This window comes from Pristis pectinata, chromosome 17, assembly GCF_009764475.1.
Source record: "Pristis pectinata isolate sPriPec2 chromosome 17, sPriPec2.1.pri, whole genome shotgun sequence".
NCBI lineage: Eukaryota > Metazoa > Chordata > Chondrichthyes > Rhinopristiformes > Pristidae > Pristis > Pristis pectinata.
Window position 1 is genome coordinate 10,995,410 of NC_067421.1, and position 13,655 is coordinate 11,009,064.

Here is a 13,655-nt window from a genome sequence, read left to right on the forward strand (position 1 = left end):
GGTAATTAGTCGTTTACCTTTTAAAGTTAAAATCATATTTATGGAATTAAGTATGGTTTGGTTAAAAAAAATAATGTCAATCCTCATAAATATATGTTTGCATATTTCTTTTCAAGGACCTGATTCAAAGAAACACACACATTCGTGGTTTTATCTGAGGCTGTGCCTTCTGATTGTTTTATTTGCCATTTTGTTCTTAGTGATAAAGAGTTTGAAAGCGAAACGTGAGTACTATGCTTTTATCGCCTAAATTATTTGCGCACATATTCTCATAAATAAATATAATTATGCATTTTAGCAATGGTTAGGGTGAAACGTAGGCTGATGCCGGTCGATTTCAAACAGTGCTTGTAAACTATAGAAAGGTACAGCTTTAGGAAATATTAGTTCTGGAATATTCTGTTATATGCTTGCTTATATACGGCGACTGCAGAGTGTGAAAGCTTGTAATTGTTGCAATGGTTTTAAAACATAGGCAAAACCAAAAGGCAGCGTTTACAAAATGTATCTGTAAGGAAATGTGAGCTTACTCTATCGTCCAGCATTTTTACAAATACTGGAGTAAAATGTAACAACATTTTCCCCGTGAACCCTTAACCCAACCTCAAGTTATCAATCCGTCATTGCATATCCATGACTTAAAGATTTAATGCATGTTCTAATTCACAGTACCACACTGCCATCGTCAATCAAAGTTTTGTTTTCATGTCCTTATTCAAATATTCCTATAACCACAATCTAAGTAGATGTTATTCCTATTTTATGCTTTTTAAATACCTATTTTCCGGAAGTCTGTTCAACTTCTCTGCAATATTAATACTATTTTTGTTTTCTTATTCTATCTATTCAGTACAAGCCCCCTTACTTTAACGTTGCAAGAGCTTTACAGCAGTTTAAGTTTTACATTTTGACACAGAACCAATTGCCAAAAAAAGTGCTTAAAACTATAACACACTGAGACTGCACATCATCAATAATGTGCTCGTGGTTCTCTCTCCCACGTGTCGTGCTGTAATTTTTAGTGTTTTCGAGCGTAGCCCCGAGGCACTACTTGTTCTTCCCGATTGGGGAAAATTTTCTAGATCTAACCTAATAATGAATTCAACTGGTAAACAAGTGAACCTGGACGATTCAACATAAACAGATTAACCTGGACGATTTATGGTGTTCGAGATTCATGCTTCTGTTGCGATAGAGGTTACTTCATGTTGCATTCAGTCTGTTTTCCTAAGGCCATCTGCTCTAGTATGTATCGATAGGATGACCCCTCATTTCCTTATGTGTTCAATTTATGCCCCAATTGGACTGAGTTAACTTCTCGGGCTGACCTACACTGTGGAATACGTGGTTTAATTCGTCTCAGTGAAATATTACGGTATATGATTGTTGGGCTTTGTTAGCTTTATTCCTGCATTTAATATTGCACGATTTCTCACATTTCCATGTTATAAATAAGCTTTTCAATCCATATAGGTGTATATCATAATCCAAGATGCAGTTAAGTTACTAATATAATGTCTGATACACGAGTTATTAATTTTGTAATGGGTCCTGCTGATATTTCGTGTTCCACCAGTGGTTCGTTAAAAACATTGATCCTTGATGTCTTCTAAATCCCATTGATTCTCACATACCTCTGAAGTCAATCTAGAGTAACTGAGCATAACAATATTTCCACCGTCTGCTCTCCGCGTTCTACTGCTGGTAGTAGTGTTGCATATATAATTCACTAGAATTGATTTAGTGATTCCCATAATTCACGCTTTTTATTCCACCTGTTAACTTAATATACAATACATTTTCAACTTAAAATATTCTAGTGGCATGTTTTTTTGGAATCATGCAAAACTATGACACAAGGACTGGTCAAATGCACGTCCTCGCATCACAGATAAAAAGGTACAATGTTACAATGTGTTGCACAATTATTTTTATTATTTCCTGTGAAATGGCCGTATGATAAGGCCATTTATGACTTATCTTCATTTGCTCTTGCGAAACTGGAAGTGAACTGTCTTATTGGACAGATGTGTGATGTTGATAGTATTGCAGCAATGTGATCACTATGCTGTTTGGAAGAGAATTTTACCCGGCAACGTTCGAGCTCTAGCTTTCTTTCAGGATAGATATAATTACACTTGCTGTTATGCCATAACGCTAAAGTTTCACTTGGAATAAAACTTTCTTATTTCGTAATTCCAGAGAAATGGTTAATAGTGTATAATACTTTGCCTTCCTGGACCATTCCAGTTGTACTCTAGACTGTTTAATATTATGGCGCCATGCCCAACACTTTACACACCAGATGTTTGCATGTAAATAACACAGCACACTTTGCAACAGTGTGATGTCTTAAGATCTGCAGGTGCTTTTCTTCAACGCATTTGTTTACAAGTTTTTTTGTTTTGTTCCGAAGCATGGCGAATTCAATTAGAGAAGCCTTTCAGAATCAAACCTAAAATAATTGATTGTGATATTTATCATTGTGACATACCAAGGTTCGCGTGAGCATTATCAGCTAATATGAGAAAAAGGAAACGGAAAAACGCTGAGCAAACCCAATTAGCTGTATTATTGTGAAATAAAAAATCATGAGGAGAACGCGTTTTTCTACATCAACATGCTGAGGAACCAATGGGCTATTTTAGAATTGAGAAGGGTAATTAGTAATCTGTGGTTAAGGAGGCGTTGTAGGGTAGTGATCATGAAATAATAGAATTTTATGTAAAGATTGCAAGTGATTTTGACGCAATCTGACACAAAGCAAACTATGAAGTTTTATGAGTTGGCTGCAGCAAACTGGGAAATTCCACTTGAAGGTAACCAAAAATAGAGTACCCAGAAATTGTTACGGAAAGTAAAACAGAACATGTGAGTGATCCTACAAGAAGGATAAAAAGGCCCGTAAAAGCTTCTATAGATATTTAAAAAGAAAAGAGAAACAATTTAACGTGGGTTACTTACAAATTGAAACAGGATAAATTATATTTGGAATGGCAGAGAAGACTCAGAAAATCTCCCAAAAGTAACGCAGAGCAGCGGGTTTAGACTGAACAAGGTGGTGAAAGAAAGTAACATTAGTTTAAAAAATGGAGAACTTAGTGGATGGCAAGTTGATAAATCCACAGACCTTCATGACCGGAATTCCAAGGTTTTGAAAGAGGTGCCTATGGAAATAGTGGATGCACTGATGGTCAACTTTCAAAGCTCCACGGGTTGTACAAGGAAATTTAATGTGTTGCTTAAGCAAGCAATTATGAAGTGAAATCTTAGATTTTGACTCCAGCCTGCATTAAATCCAGCCTCCCGGAAAACCTCCACCCAATGCAATTCACCTACTGCAGAAACACGTCTACAGTGGATACCATTTCCCTAGCCCTACACTCATTTCTGGAGCATCCGGACAGTAAAGGCCCCTACTTTGGACCATTGTTTATGGACTAGAGCTCCGCCTTCAATACTATAATTCCAAGCAAACTCATCAAAGCAATCAGTGAGGATAAGCAGCAACACCTCCAGCACGATTATTCTCAACACTGATGCCCCACAAGGCTGCTTTCTCAGCACTCTATTCCCCATATACTCATGACTGCGTGTCCAGATTCTGCTCTAACTCCATCGATAAGTTTGCAGATGATACCACCATAGTGGGCCGTAACTCAAATACCGAGGAATCCGAGTACAAGAAGGAGTTGGAGAGCTTAGTGGCATGGTGTCATGACAACAACCTTTCCCTCAATTTCAACAAAACAAAAGAGCTGGCCATTGACTTCAGGAAAGAGAGCGATGTACACGCACCTGTCTACATCAATGGTGCTGAGGTCGAGAGGGTTGAGAGCTGCAAGTACCTAGGAGTGAACATCACCAATAGCCTTTCCTGGTCCAACCACGTAGACGCCACGGCCAAGAAAATCTCACCAGCGCCTCTGTGTCCTCAGGAGGCTAAAGGAATTCGGCATGTCCCCTTTGACACTCACCAACATTATCGATGCACCATAGAAAGCATCCTATCTAGACGCATCGCGGCTTCCTATGGCAACTGCTCTGCCCAGGACCGCAAGAAACGGTAGAGAGTTATGGACACAGCTCAGCACATCATGGAAACCAGTTTTTTCTCCAGGGACTCTGTCTATACCTCTCGCTGCCTTGGTGAAGCAGGCAGCATAATCAAAGACCCCACCCACCCGTGTCATTCTTTCTTATCCCTTCTCCCATCAGGCGGAAGCCGCAGACTTAATGCAAAAGTCGCGGTTTCCCGGGAGGCAGAGATCCCTGCCTTCTTGCAATCTTCTGAGACAGGGTCTACCTATAACAGGCATATCAAGACACTGAAAAATTGCCAACAGTACTATCTCCACAAAACCCTCCAATTTGACCGAAAGGATAAATAAACTAATATCAGTGACCAGTGTAGAGCCCGTCGTTACTCACAGTCGACTATGCTGGACAGGTCAATTCATTCGCATACTGAAACTGACATTCTATTCTAAGACGACACAGGAAAATGCAAATGCTGTAATCTGGAACAAAAAACAAACTGCTGGAGGAACTCAGTGAGTCAGGCAGCATCTGTAGATTCCGATGCAGGGTCTAGAACTGAAACGTAGACCATCCTTCTGCCTCCACAAATGCTGCCTGCCCAGATGAGTTCCTCCAGTAGTTTATGTTATCCATTCTATTCTAAGCTCTGTCACGGCAAGAGATTGCCAGGTGGATAGAAAAAAAAGATTAAAGAACGTGCTCAACGTTTCTTCAAGGAAGCTTAGGACACGTCCTGAATCAGTCCAATATTCGTAGTGACTCCTGGTAATCAGTGTTCGAGACACCATTCAAAGTGGAGAAGAAGATGCTATTGGGAACCTCTAGGCCATGCATCAGGAACATGGAGAAGTACTGCGGGAGCTGCGGAAGGAGTCAGAAACTACCCAACCTCCTGCCCCTCCGTGGAAGAGTCTGCAGATCTCGTCTCGGGCCCATTGGCCACAACAGAACCCACAAAGCCGGAATGGAGACAAGTCATCCACGATCCTGAGGGACTGCTTAAGAAGAGGAACAAGATGTCGAAGTTGGAGAAGAATAGAAAACGTGTAAACTACTGCAACGTCAATGACAAATGTGTAAAGATTGCAGGTAATTCTTTCCTAGAGTCATAGAGTTACACAGAACGGAAACAAGCCCTTCCGCCAACTCCTCCATGCCGACAAGGTGCCTATCTGAGCTGATCACATTTGCCTGAGCTTGGCCGATATCCCCTCTAAAGCTTTCCTACCCATTACCTGTCTAAAAGGCTTCTAACCGTTGTAATTGTACCCACATCGACTGCTTCCTCTGGCAGCTCATTCCATATACCCAGCATTCTCTGTGTGGAAAAACTTGCCCCTCAGGTGCCTTTTCAATCTTTCCCCTCTCAACTTAAACCCATGCCCTTTACTGCCCCCTATGCTTAGCCCTAAAAGGTAAAAGTTGTGAAGTACTTTGACTTACTTTTCCTCAGAGAATTTTAAACTATTCATTCTTTGTTGAATAATGTAGGCGGAGGAGATGGGATATTTAAATATGTGACAAAAATGCAGAAATGTGAATAGGGAATCTGCCAAATATATCTACAGTGTTTGCCTAAACTTTTAATATCCTTGTTTATCAGCAGCTTGTCAAGGGTTCGCTTCCTGTTTACAGAACATAAGGGAGTCCCCCGCTCCTTCCAAAGGCTGCAACTGCTGCCGATGAACCGTGACTCGGTACCCGAAGCATGAAACGTTTCCAGATGTCAGTCGCCTTGAAATATAATTACTTTGTAAAATATTCTAATCAACAAATTCTATGCTTTATTCGATGTTAATTTCAATACATATGAGAAAAAGCTCACCGGATGTAAGGCATTGAAAATTATAACTTGCTGAATGTGTGCAGTGAATGAATTAAGCACCGCTTTCTTTAATTCAGTGTTTCGATTCTGTGGTTTGTTTCAAACCAGAACATTTCAGCTCCCTGCCTCTTATGCTAGTCAGAGTAAACTCCATGCTGTTAGGTCAATTAGCCTGATGTCTACTGCAGGAAAAGGTGATAGAATTAATTATTGGGGAAGTTATAGCAGTACAGATGCAATATTGACCACAGCGGATAGAGGGCGGTCAGTAGATGTATTTGGACTTCCAGAAGAAGTTTGACAAGATGCCTCACAAAAGATGACAGCCTATGCTATTGGAGGTAATATATTGGCATGAGAGAGGATTGGCTGACATGTAGGGAGCAGGAATTATGGAAAAGGAAGGTTATTTTCAGGTTGGCAACCTATGACCAGTGAGATGATGGAGGGATCAGTGCTGGGACCGACATTGTTCATGAAATATGTAAATGAGTTGGAAGAGGAAAGCAACTGTACTTCGGGGAACAAAATGCAGGCAACACAAAATTAGGCGTGAAATTAAGCCGTGAGTGGGATACAAATAGTCTACGGAGAGAGATTGATGGGTTAAGTGCGTGGGCAAGAAGTTGGCAATTGGAGTATAATGCGGGAAAATATGAATTTCTCCTTTCGGAAGGAAGAACAAAAGAACAGAACATTATTTAAATAAAGAAGAATGCAAAAAGCTTCAGCACAAAGGGATTTAGGTTCTTGTCCAAGTGCAGCAGGTAATAGAGAAGGCTAATGGAATGTTGACCCAGATTTGGGGGGGGAGGGGGGGCGGTGGAGATTTGGAGACTTCCACTCTAACTGTACAAGACACACGTCAGTCCGAATAGTTTTGGTATCCCAACTTATAGAAAGCTATCACGGTAAGTTTCAATGAAAGGTGGATTTTAAATGAGCGCGGGAACCGGGGCCCCAGTGAGTCGGGACGGAGCGCGACAAACCAGATGCCGAACCATCGACATTTCCGAATAGTTGGATGGAGTATTTCGGAATGTTACCGCATTTTCCAGTGATGGATTCTGCAGAAAGGAGAAACCAAGTTCTTGTAACTGGGGTGAGAATTGGAAACCGTCTCTCCGGGCTCCTCTACTGTCAGTAGCTTTGAGCAAGATTTGTTCACTGATCTTTTTCAGGCTGCTGTGGTTTTCTATGTTATTAGTAGTGGTTGTTGCGTTCAATTGACCTTACACGTTTCACTTGTTCGATTTTCTCCGCTAATGTTCAGAGTAGGCGTGTTTGAAGAAAAGCAACCCCTCCAGTTATGTGACTACAACTTAGTATGAATCGCAGTGCGGAACGAGCCCATGGTTTACCCGCTGGGGCGGCCGGTACTGATAATACTGGGTTTCCCGTTGCTCCTTCAGATGGGCCACAGCTATTTTCAGAGAACTGATCAGCAGCTCTTCGAAGCCCACATGGCCCTGTTAGCAGCGGTGGTCTGTGCAGAGCGCCAGAGTCTGCACATCCCACATCCGGCCCAAACCTGCTTCAAACTCCGGTAGTTCAAGCAAACCTCTCTACTCCAACACTAACAGTCTCCGGTAGGGTCTCGTAAGCATGAATATTGTTACATTTGTATCGATATATACGTCTACTTTATGCACAGTCTGGTCATTGAACGATACCGAAAGGAATCGAATTGACCAGACCCCAAATCATCTCACTGTGTCCGAAGGGCGAACAGCGAACCTGACGTGTACCGTTTCTGCTGATGGCATTCTCGACTTTATAATCAACTGGCTTCATCGACCAAGCAAAGCTACCAATCAGACCTACATACTTTTCATGAACCAGTCCAAGGTAAACCTTTCCATCGGGATGGAAATTACAAGGGACCAAAACATATACAGAAGCATGTTATCGATAAATAATCTTCAGCAAGGAGACAGCGGCACATATTACTGTGAACTGATGATCCTGGATCCGCCTTCCACTGGGGGTGTCATGGGCAGCGGAAGCCGATTGATGGTAACAGGTAAGGTTTGTTATTAAGTTTCCAGCTGTGGAACTACATTCGGGATTTTACTGAAATTCAGCCATGCATTCATGACTATATGTCTATCAGTGACGTGAAAATCAAATCGGTTGAACAGAGGGCTGAGTTCATGATCCCAGCAAAAAAAGAGAGCTGCCACTGACCAACAGCATCAGCTCGGGATTTGGGGAAGAGGGCGTGTGTGAAGGGATGTCAGCTGGTTTGCTGCTCCCGATCATTACTGAGTGCCAGTAATGGGAGCTGTGATGTACCAGGATGCGTGGAGGTGAAGGCGGGAGCTGGCTAAGCCACACAGCCAGGTTTGTCAAGAAGGCGAGGGACACTGTGCTATTGAAACGGTAAAAGCTGGCCAGTATTTCCAAAACAGTTGTCGTCCACCAAAATCAAACCAGGCCCCGGGGGAGACGGAAGGGAAAATAGGACAAAATGTGGACATGTTCGATTTACAACTGATTTTAGAGGATCAATATAAATAACCTAAAAGTATTCTACTTCAGCTCGACTGTATTTATGTCATTAGCATTGGTGTAGTGGGTCAGGTTGGACGCATCATTTTGACCTAAACATTGTTTCCTGATCTGTAAAATTGCAAATGGGTAAACAACGTTTCTCCAACACACAATTTGCCCTTCTCATAGTTATATTGAATTAAAGTTTGCATCACCTTTTTGATCATTGTGAGGATTCCGAATGTCAAGGCTACTCTGTTATCCTTGGAAATTAAGAATGTTGGTGAATGCAAATCAGATCAGATCGATACAGCTGTAAGTAGGATTGACATTGTTGAGAGAGTGCAAAGGTCTCTGGACCCGAGATCACTTCTTGATGAAAATGTTGGATGGCTGAGAATTTGCAACGATCTTCAACGTAAAATTAGGAATTCAACTATATTGTATTTTCTATTTACGAACAGAAAACACAATATAGTTGAATTATCCTAATTTTTCTCGAATTGTTGGCTTTTACCTGAGGTTAACTTTTGATTTTCTGAAAGTTGCTGCACAGTTTATACAAGGATAGCAACACAGCCGTAAAAGCAAGTAATGCAAGTAATCGCGTTAACCAGGCGACCTTGACATAAGTTTTGTTTTAAATTGCAGATTGCAGGAAACCTGAAATAAAACACAAATAAATGGAAACACTCAGCAGGTCAGGCAGCATCTGTGGATAAACTATATATGTTCAGACTAACGTTTCGCCTAAGTTCAATAACAGGTGCCGGTAAAATATTGTCAACTTCTTGTTCAGTGTGTTGATGCCGAGCCTTCGCCAGCCAGTTTGATATCGGCCGGAACTCAGAATTTTAAACACTGACACGCAAGCATGTTTTGCCATATTAGTTGAGCATTTCTCAAATTTTAAGAATCTCGCTTCTTAGCTGTTTTAAAAGAAGATGCTAACTTTTGTATTTTAAATGGAAAGCACTTCCGCCGAAAAGAGAAATTCATCTCGATCGAAGACCCAGCCTTTTAGTTTAAGTCCTTTGGTAAAAGGGGTTATAAAGGGATCTCACAACAATCCAAGTGTCGTGGGTTATCTTGCCGGGAGAGACACACTAATAGCAATTGATAGCAGATTTTTAAGTTAAATTTATATCAGTTGAGGTGAGTATAGTTTGCTATAATTGCTTTTATAGTAATTTGCTATTTTCAATTTCAATCCTGATATTTGCAAATTTCTCTTAAAGGATCCGATTCCCAGAAAGGCAAACTTTGGTGGCTTTATCTACTGATATGCCTACTTCTATTTGTTATTTTTTTCTTAGCCATAAGCTGTTGGAAAGCGAAACGTGAGTATTAGGCTTTGACCGCCGATTTTGAATGCATACATCCATTTCTTTCGTTGTAAATAACAAATATAGACTTAAATTAAGATAATAGTGGGTTTTAACAAAACGTTACGTTAAAATAGTCACTGTTGCCGGTCGATTTCAAATAATGATAATGAACCATAGAAATGTACTGGACTTAGGAGCCAACATGGCGATTCGCATCTGTGCTGGAATGGGCTTAAAAACAGCAAGTAAAAGGTATGGAAATGTGTAATTGCTGTAATGATTTTGAAACAGCAAATGCAAAACACGACTCTAAGAAAATATCGGTTTACGATATCAATTCCACCATTGTCACTGATCCTAAAACAGAATGTTATAAATTCCTCCATGTATTCTTACCTCGGTCCTTCGTACTTTCACTCCAACAATCAAGGCTTCATGTTCTCTGCAATGTTTAAACAAAGATTACATTCTGGGGCTCGCCGCAGCAAACGGTCATTTTGTACCACAGGATAGTGGTATGTTATGACCTTATTCAAGTATTGCAACAGCCGTTAGCTATGGTTATAACAGTCAAGTGGTCCTATAGCCTTAAGATAATCAGATGCGTGTACTATTTTAGAACAGTACAGCACTGTACGGGCCCTTCGGCCCACGATAATATTCTAAATTTCCTTGTTTCTTGGTTTTCTACTTCTGACTACTCAGTCCATACCCGCTTACTTTACATTGTGCATGCCACTTAGCAATTTAAGAATTAAATTTCGACGTGGGCATTTGCGCTTTTTTAAAAAAATGTTACACATTGTGACTGAATATCATCAGTAATGTGTTCGCAACACTGTCCCACGCATAGTGCTATAGCTTTGAGGGAATAAAACCCGACCCAATGCTGATATGCACCATCATTTTTAATTATTTGCACGAGTGACGTAACTCATTGTCGTGTTTATAATTAATATTAATATAGGGCCTGATACATGACTATGCCTTGCTATATGTCCTGCAGACATTTAATCTTCCAAATTTCTTGATTCAAAACGTTGATTCTTGAGGTATTCTAAATCCCACTGATTCTCATATATCTCTAAAGCTAATCTAGAGTTATCAAACATGAGAATACGTCCATGTTGGAACTCTGCTTTTTGCTAAGGATAAATGTAATCACATTAGCAGTCTTGGCATAAGGTTACAGCGTCACTTGAAATAATGCTTGGTTATTTTGTAATTCCAGAAAAACAGTCAATTGTGCCCAGTGATTCAGCCCCTGGAACAGTCCTGGAGGTACTGTTTAACACAGCAATGTCACTTTACACACCATACATGTTTGTGTAAACAAAATGACACATAATTTGCAAAAGAGTGATTATTCGCTGGTTTCCTTCAATGTTTTGGTTGTTCACGATCATTCTTGGGAATATGGCATATTCATTTAAAGTCATATCACGTTAGAATAAAATCAAAAATATTTGCTTAGAATATTTATCGTTTTGGTGCACTAAGGCCGATGGTCATCGTTAACATCTGGTAAGAGAAAAGCAAATTGAAAAACGAGACAAAGCACATGGACTGGGCGAACCGCATTAACAGCGTTAGTATGCCGAAAAATATGCTCCGGAACCAACGAGGCTACAGATTATCTTTGACCAAGCCTTGTGCAATGAGAAAATGGTAATTGATATTCTGGTAATTAGGTGACATTTAAGGAAAACGATAATAATATGACAAAATTGTATATAAAGATTGACAGTGATTGAGTTCAATTTCGAAACCAGGGTATAAAATCTAAACAAAGCAAACTACAAAGGTACGAGGCATAACCTTGCTCTGATAAATTGGGAAATTCTATTAAAATATATGACAGTGAACGAGCATTGGGTAACCTTTAGATAGTCCTTTAGATATATAGATTACGATTTTTGCAAAAGAATCTACCCAGTGGACAATATAGCTTCAGCGTGTAATTTTAGACACTTCTACGTCACTGGATCTCAATGTAATTAATATGTTTATTAATTCTGTTGGTTTCTCCAAGGAAATTTCAGGACCAGATAGATCAACGTATGCGACCTTGTCTTCTACAACAGTGACGGCAAACCGGCAGGCTGAAGAATTAGAGGTCGTCTATTCTGATACTGTGATAAAAAGGACCACCAATGCATCAACAGAGACGGTATGGGGTCTTAAACAATAAAAGTACATTTCAAGCTAAATTAGAAAATATTCAGACAGAGATCGAGCTACATAGGCCTTATTGGGAAAATAACCAATTAAGGATAATTGTCCTTTTGAAGGTGACACAGTGGCTTTACCAATAGAGCTGTTGCTTCACAGCTCCAGCGACTCAGGTTCAATCCTGATGTCCGGTGCTGTAGGTGTGGACTTTGCAGGTTCTCCGTGTGTCTGCGTGGGTGTTCCGGTTTCTTCCCATATCCCAAGGATTAACTGACCAGAGTAAATTGCACCCCCCCCCCCTCCGGTGTGTAGGGGAGTGGTAGAATCTTGGAGGTGGGGAGAGTTGTTGATTGGAATGTGGGGAGAATAGGCTTCAGAGATATCAGTAGAGGAATGGACTTTCTCAGTGAGTCGCCAGAGACTCGATGAACCAAATTGTCGTTGTGATTTATAATTATATAAGCAATGAGTGAAGGACAGACATTTTAAAGGCGAGTTTGAGAACGTGCTTACTGCTACATTCCAGATTACAGTCACGACCACCACTAATTTGCTATAATTTGTAAAGACTGATATCGTTAATATATCTGCCCGCTAAATTTTCCATGTAGCAAAATAAAGGCAATGAAACTGTTGTCTGTATTTCCTATATTTACAGGCAGAATATTCAGCTGTGAAAATCTGCAAAGCAAATCCCAAGGCAAAGAGTGGAGATGGAGACGAAATGTGTGTAGTTTACTCCCAGGTGCTGCGTGAAGAGAAACACTAGGCTGAATTTCCTACACCCTCCTTCCAGTAACTGCAACTCGCAGCCACTGCTTCCGACAAAACATTCACCACCAAAGCAAAATAGTATGGACGCTGGGAAACTGCAATGAAATCAGAAATCGCTGAAGGCACGCAACAGGTTAGGTAGACCGGGTTTAGAAACGGAGCCTCGTTGTTAGTGCTCTTGCCGTGCACCGTCATTTCATTTTGCGTTTTAATCAGTTCGCCCTCAACAAATCTCTGCGAACCTTTTGCTGTTTTTACCATGTTTTGCTTTGTAATTTCTTAAAGCTGAATTTTGGTTCTGATGAAAGTTCATGAACCTTGATGTCTTTGCTTTGTCTCTCACTCTGAAAATACCGTGTTTCACGTGATGAACATATCCAAAGTGTTCTGTTTTATTAATAAAGCCATAATATGACTGACACTGACATGGAGCATTTCTAGTTAGATTTGTGATTGTGCCATTGCACGTTCAGTTCTTCCTGGCACGAACAGTGCTCAGGCGTTGGACCAAACATCTGTAGAACTTGAGATGCCCAGACTAAAGTTCAATGAGGGGCCGATGTTGTTATCGATTACCGGCTGCCCCGCTGCACGGAGACATTGCTATCTTGTAATTGCCCTTATAGTTACACGTTAACTTGGAGACCACATCGAAGAGTAACAGTACTGATATAAATTAAACACCCCCCTGACATTCAGAAAATAGACTCCGAGCTGACTCCACAGTCCGCGCTGCCGACAGAGAGTGAAAATCAGAAGAAAAACTCCAGATGCTGAAAATCTGAAATAAAGACAGAAAGTGTTGGGGGTGGGGTGGCTGGATATTCACTAGGTCAGGCTGCTTCTGTGGAAAGAGAAACGGTCAATGTTTCGGGTCTGCGACCCTTGGTCAGAACTGTGAGTCCTTCTGAGAGCTTGTCGGGAAATTCGGTCTGATTCCGCTGTCCAAGTTTATGAACGGGAAGGTAAAAGGGCAGCGTTCCACTACCCTCTTCTCCGCAGTCACCAGACACCCACTCATC

The 13,655-nt window shown here is 40.8% G+C and overlaps 1 protein-coding gene across 1 annotated transcript; it reads left to right on the top strand.

Moving 5' to 3' along the window:
* Nucleotides 1-7,468: 7,468 nt before the first annotated feature.
* On the top strand, nucleotides 7,469-13,054 carry LOC127579543 (uncharacterized). The gene is made up of 5 exons (XM_052032396.1): nucleotides 7,469-7,889; nucleotides 9,598-9,699; nucleotides 10,919-10,968; nucleotides 11,720-11,857; nucleotides 12,518-13,054. The coding sequence occupies exons 1-5, from the start codon at nucleotides 7,472-7,474 to the stop codon at nucleotides 12,626-12,628; spliced, it is 819 nt and encodes a 272-aa protein (XP_051888356.1). The 5' UTR covers nucleotides 7,469-7,471; the 3' UTR covers nucleotides 12,629-13,054.
* The last annotated feature ends 601 nt before the right edge of the window (nucleotides 13,055-13,655 follow it).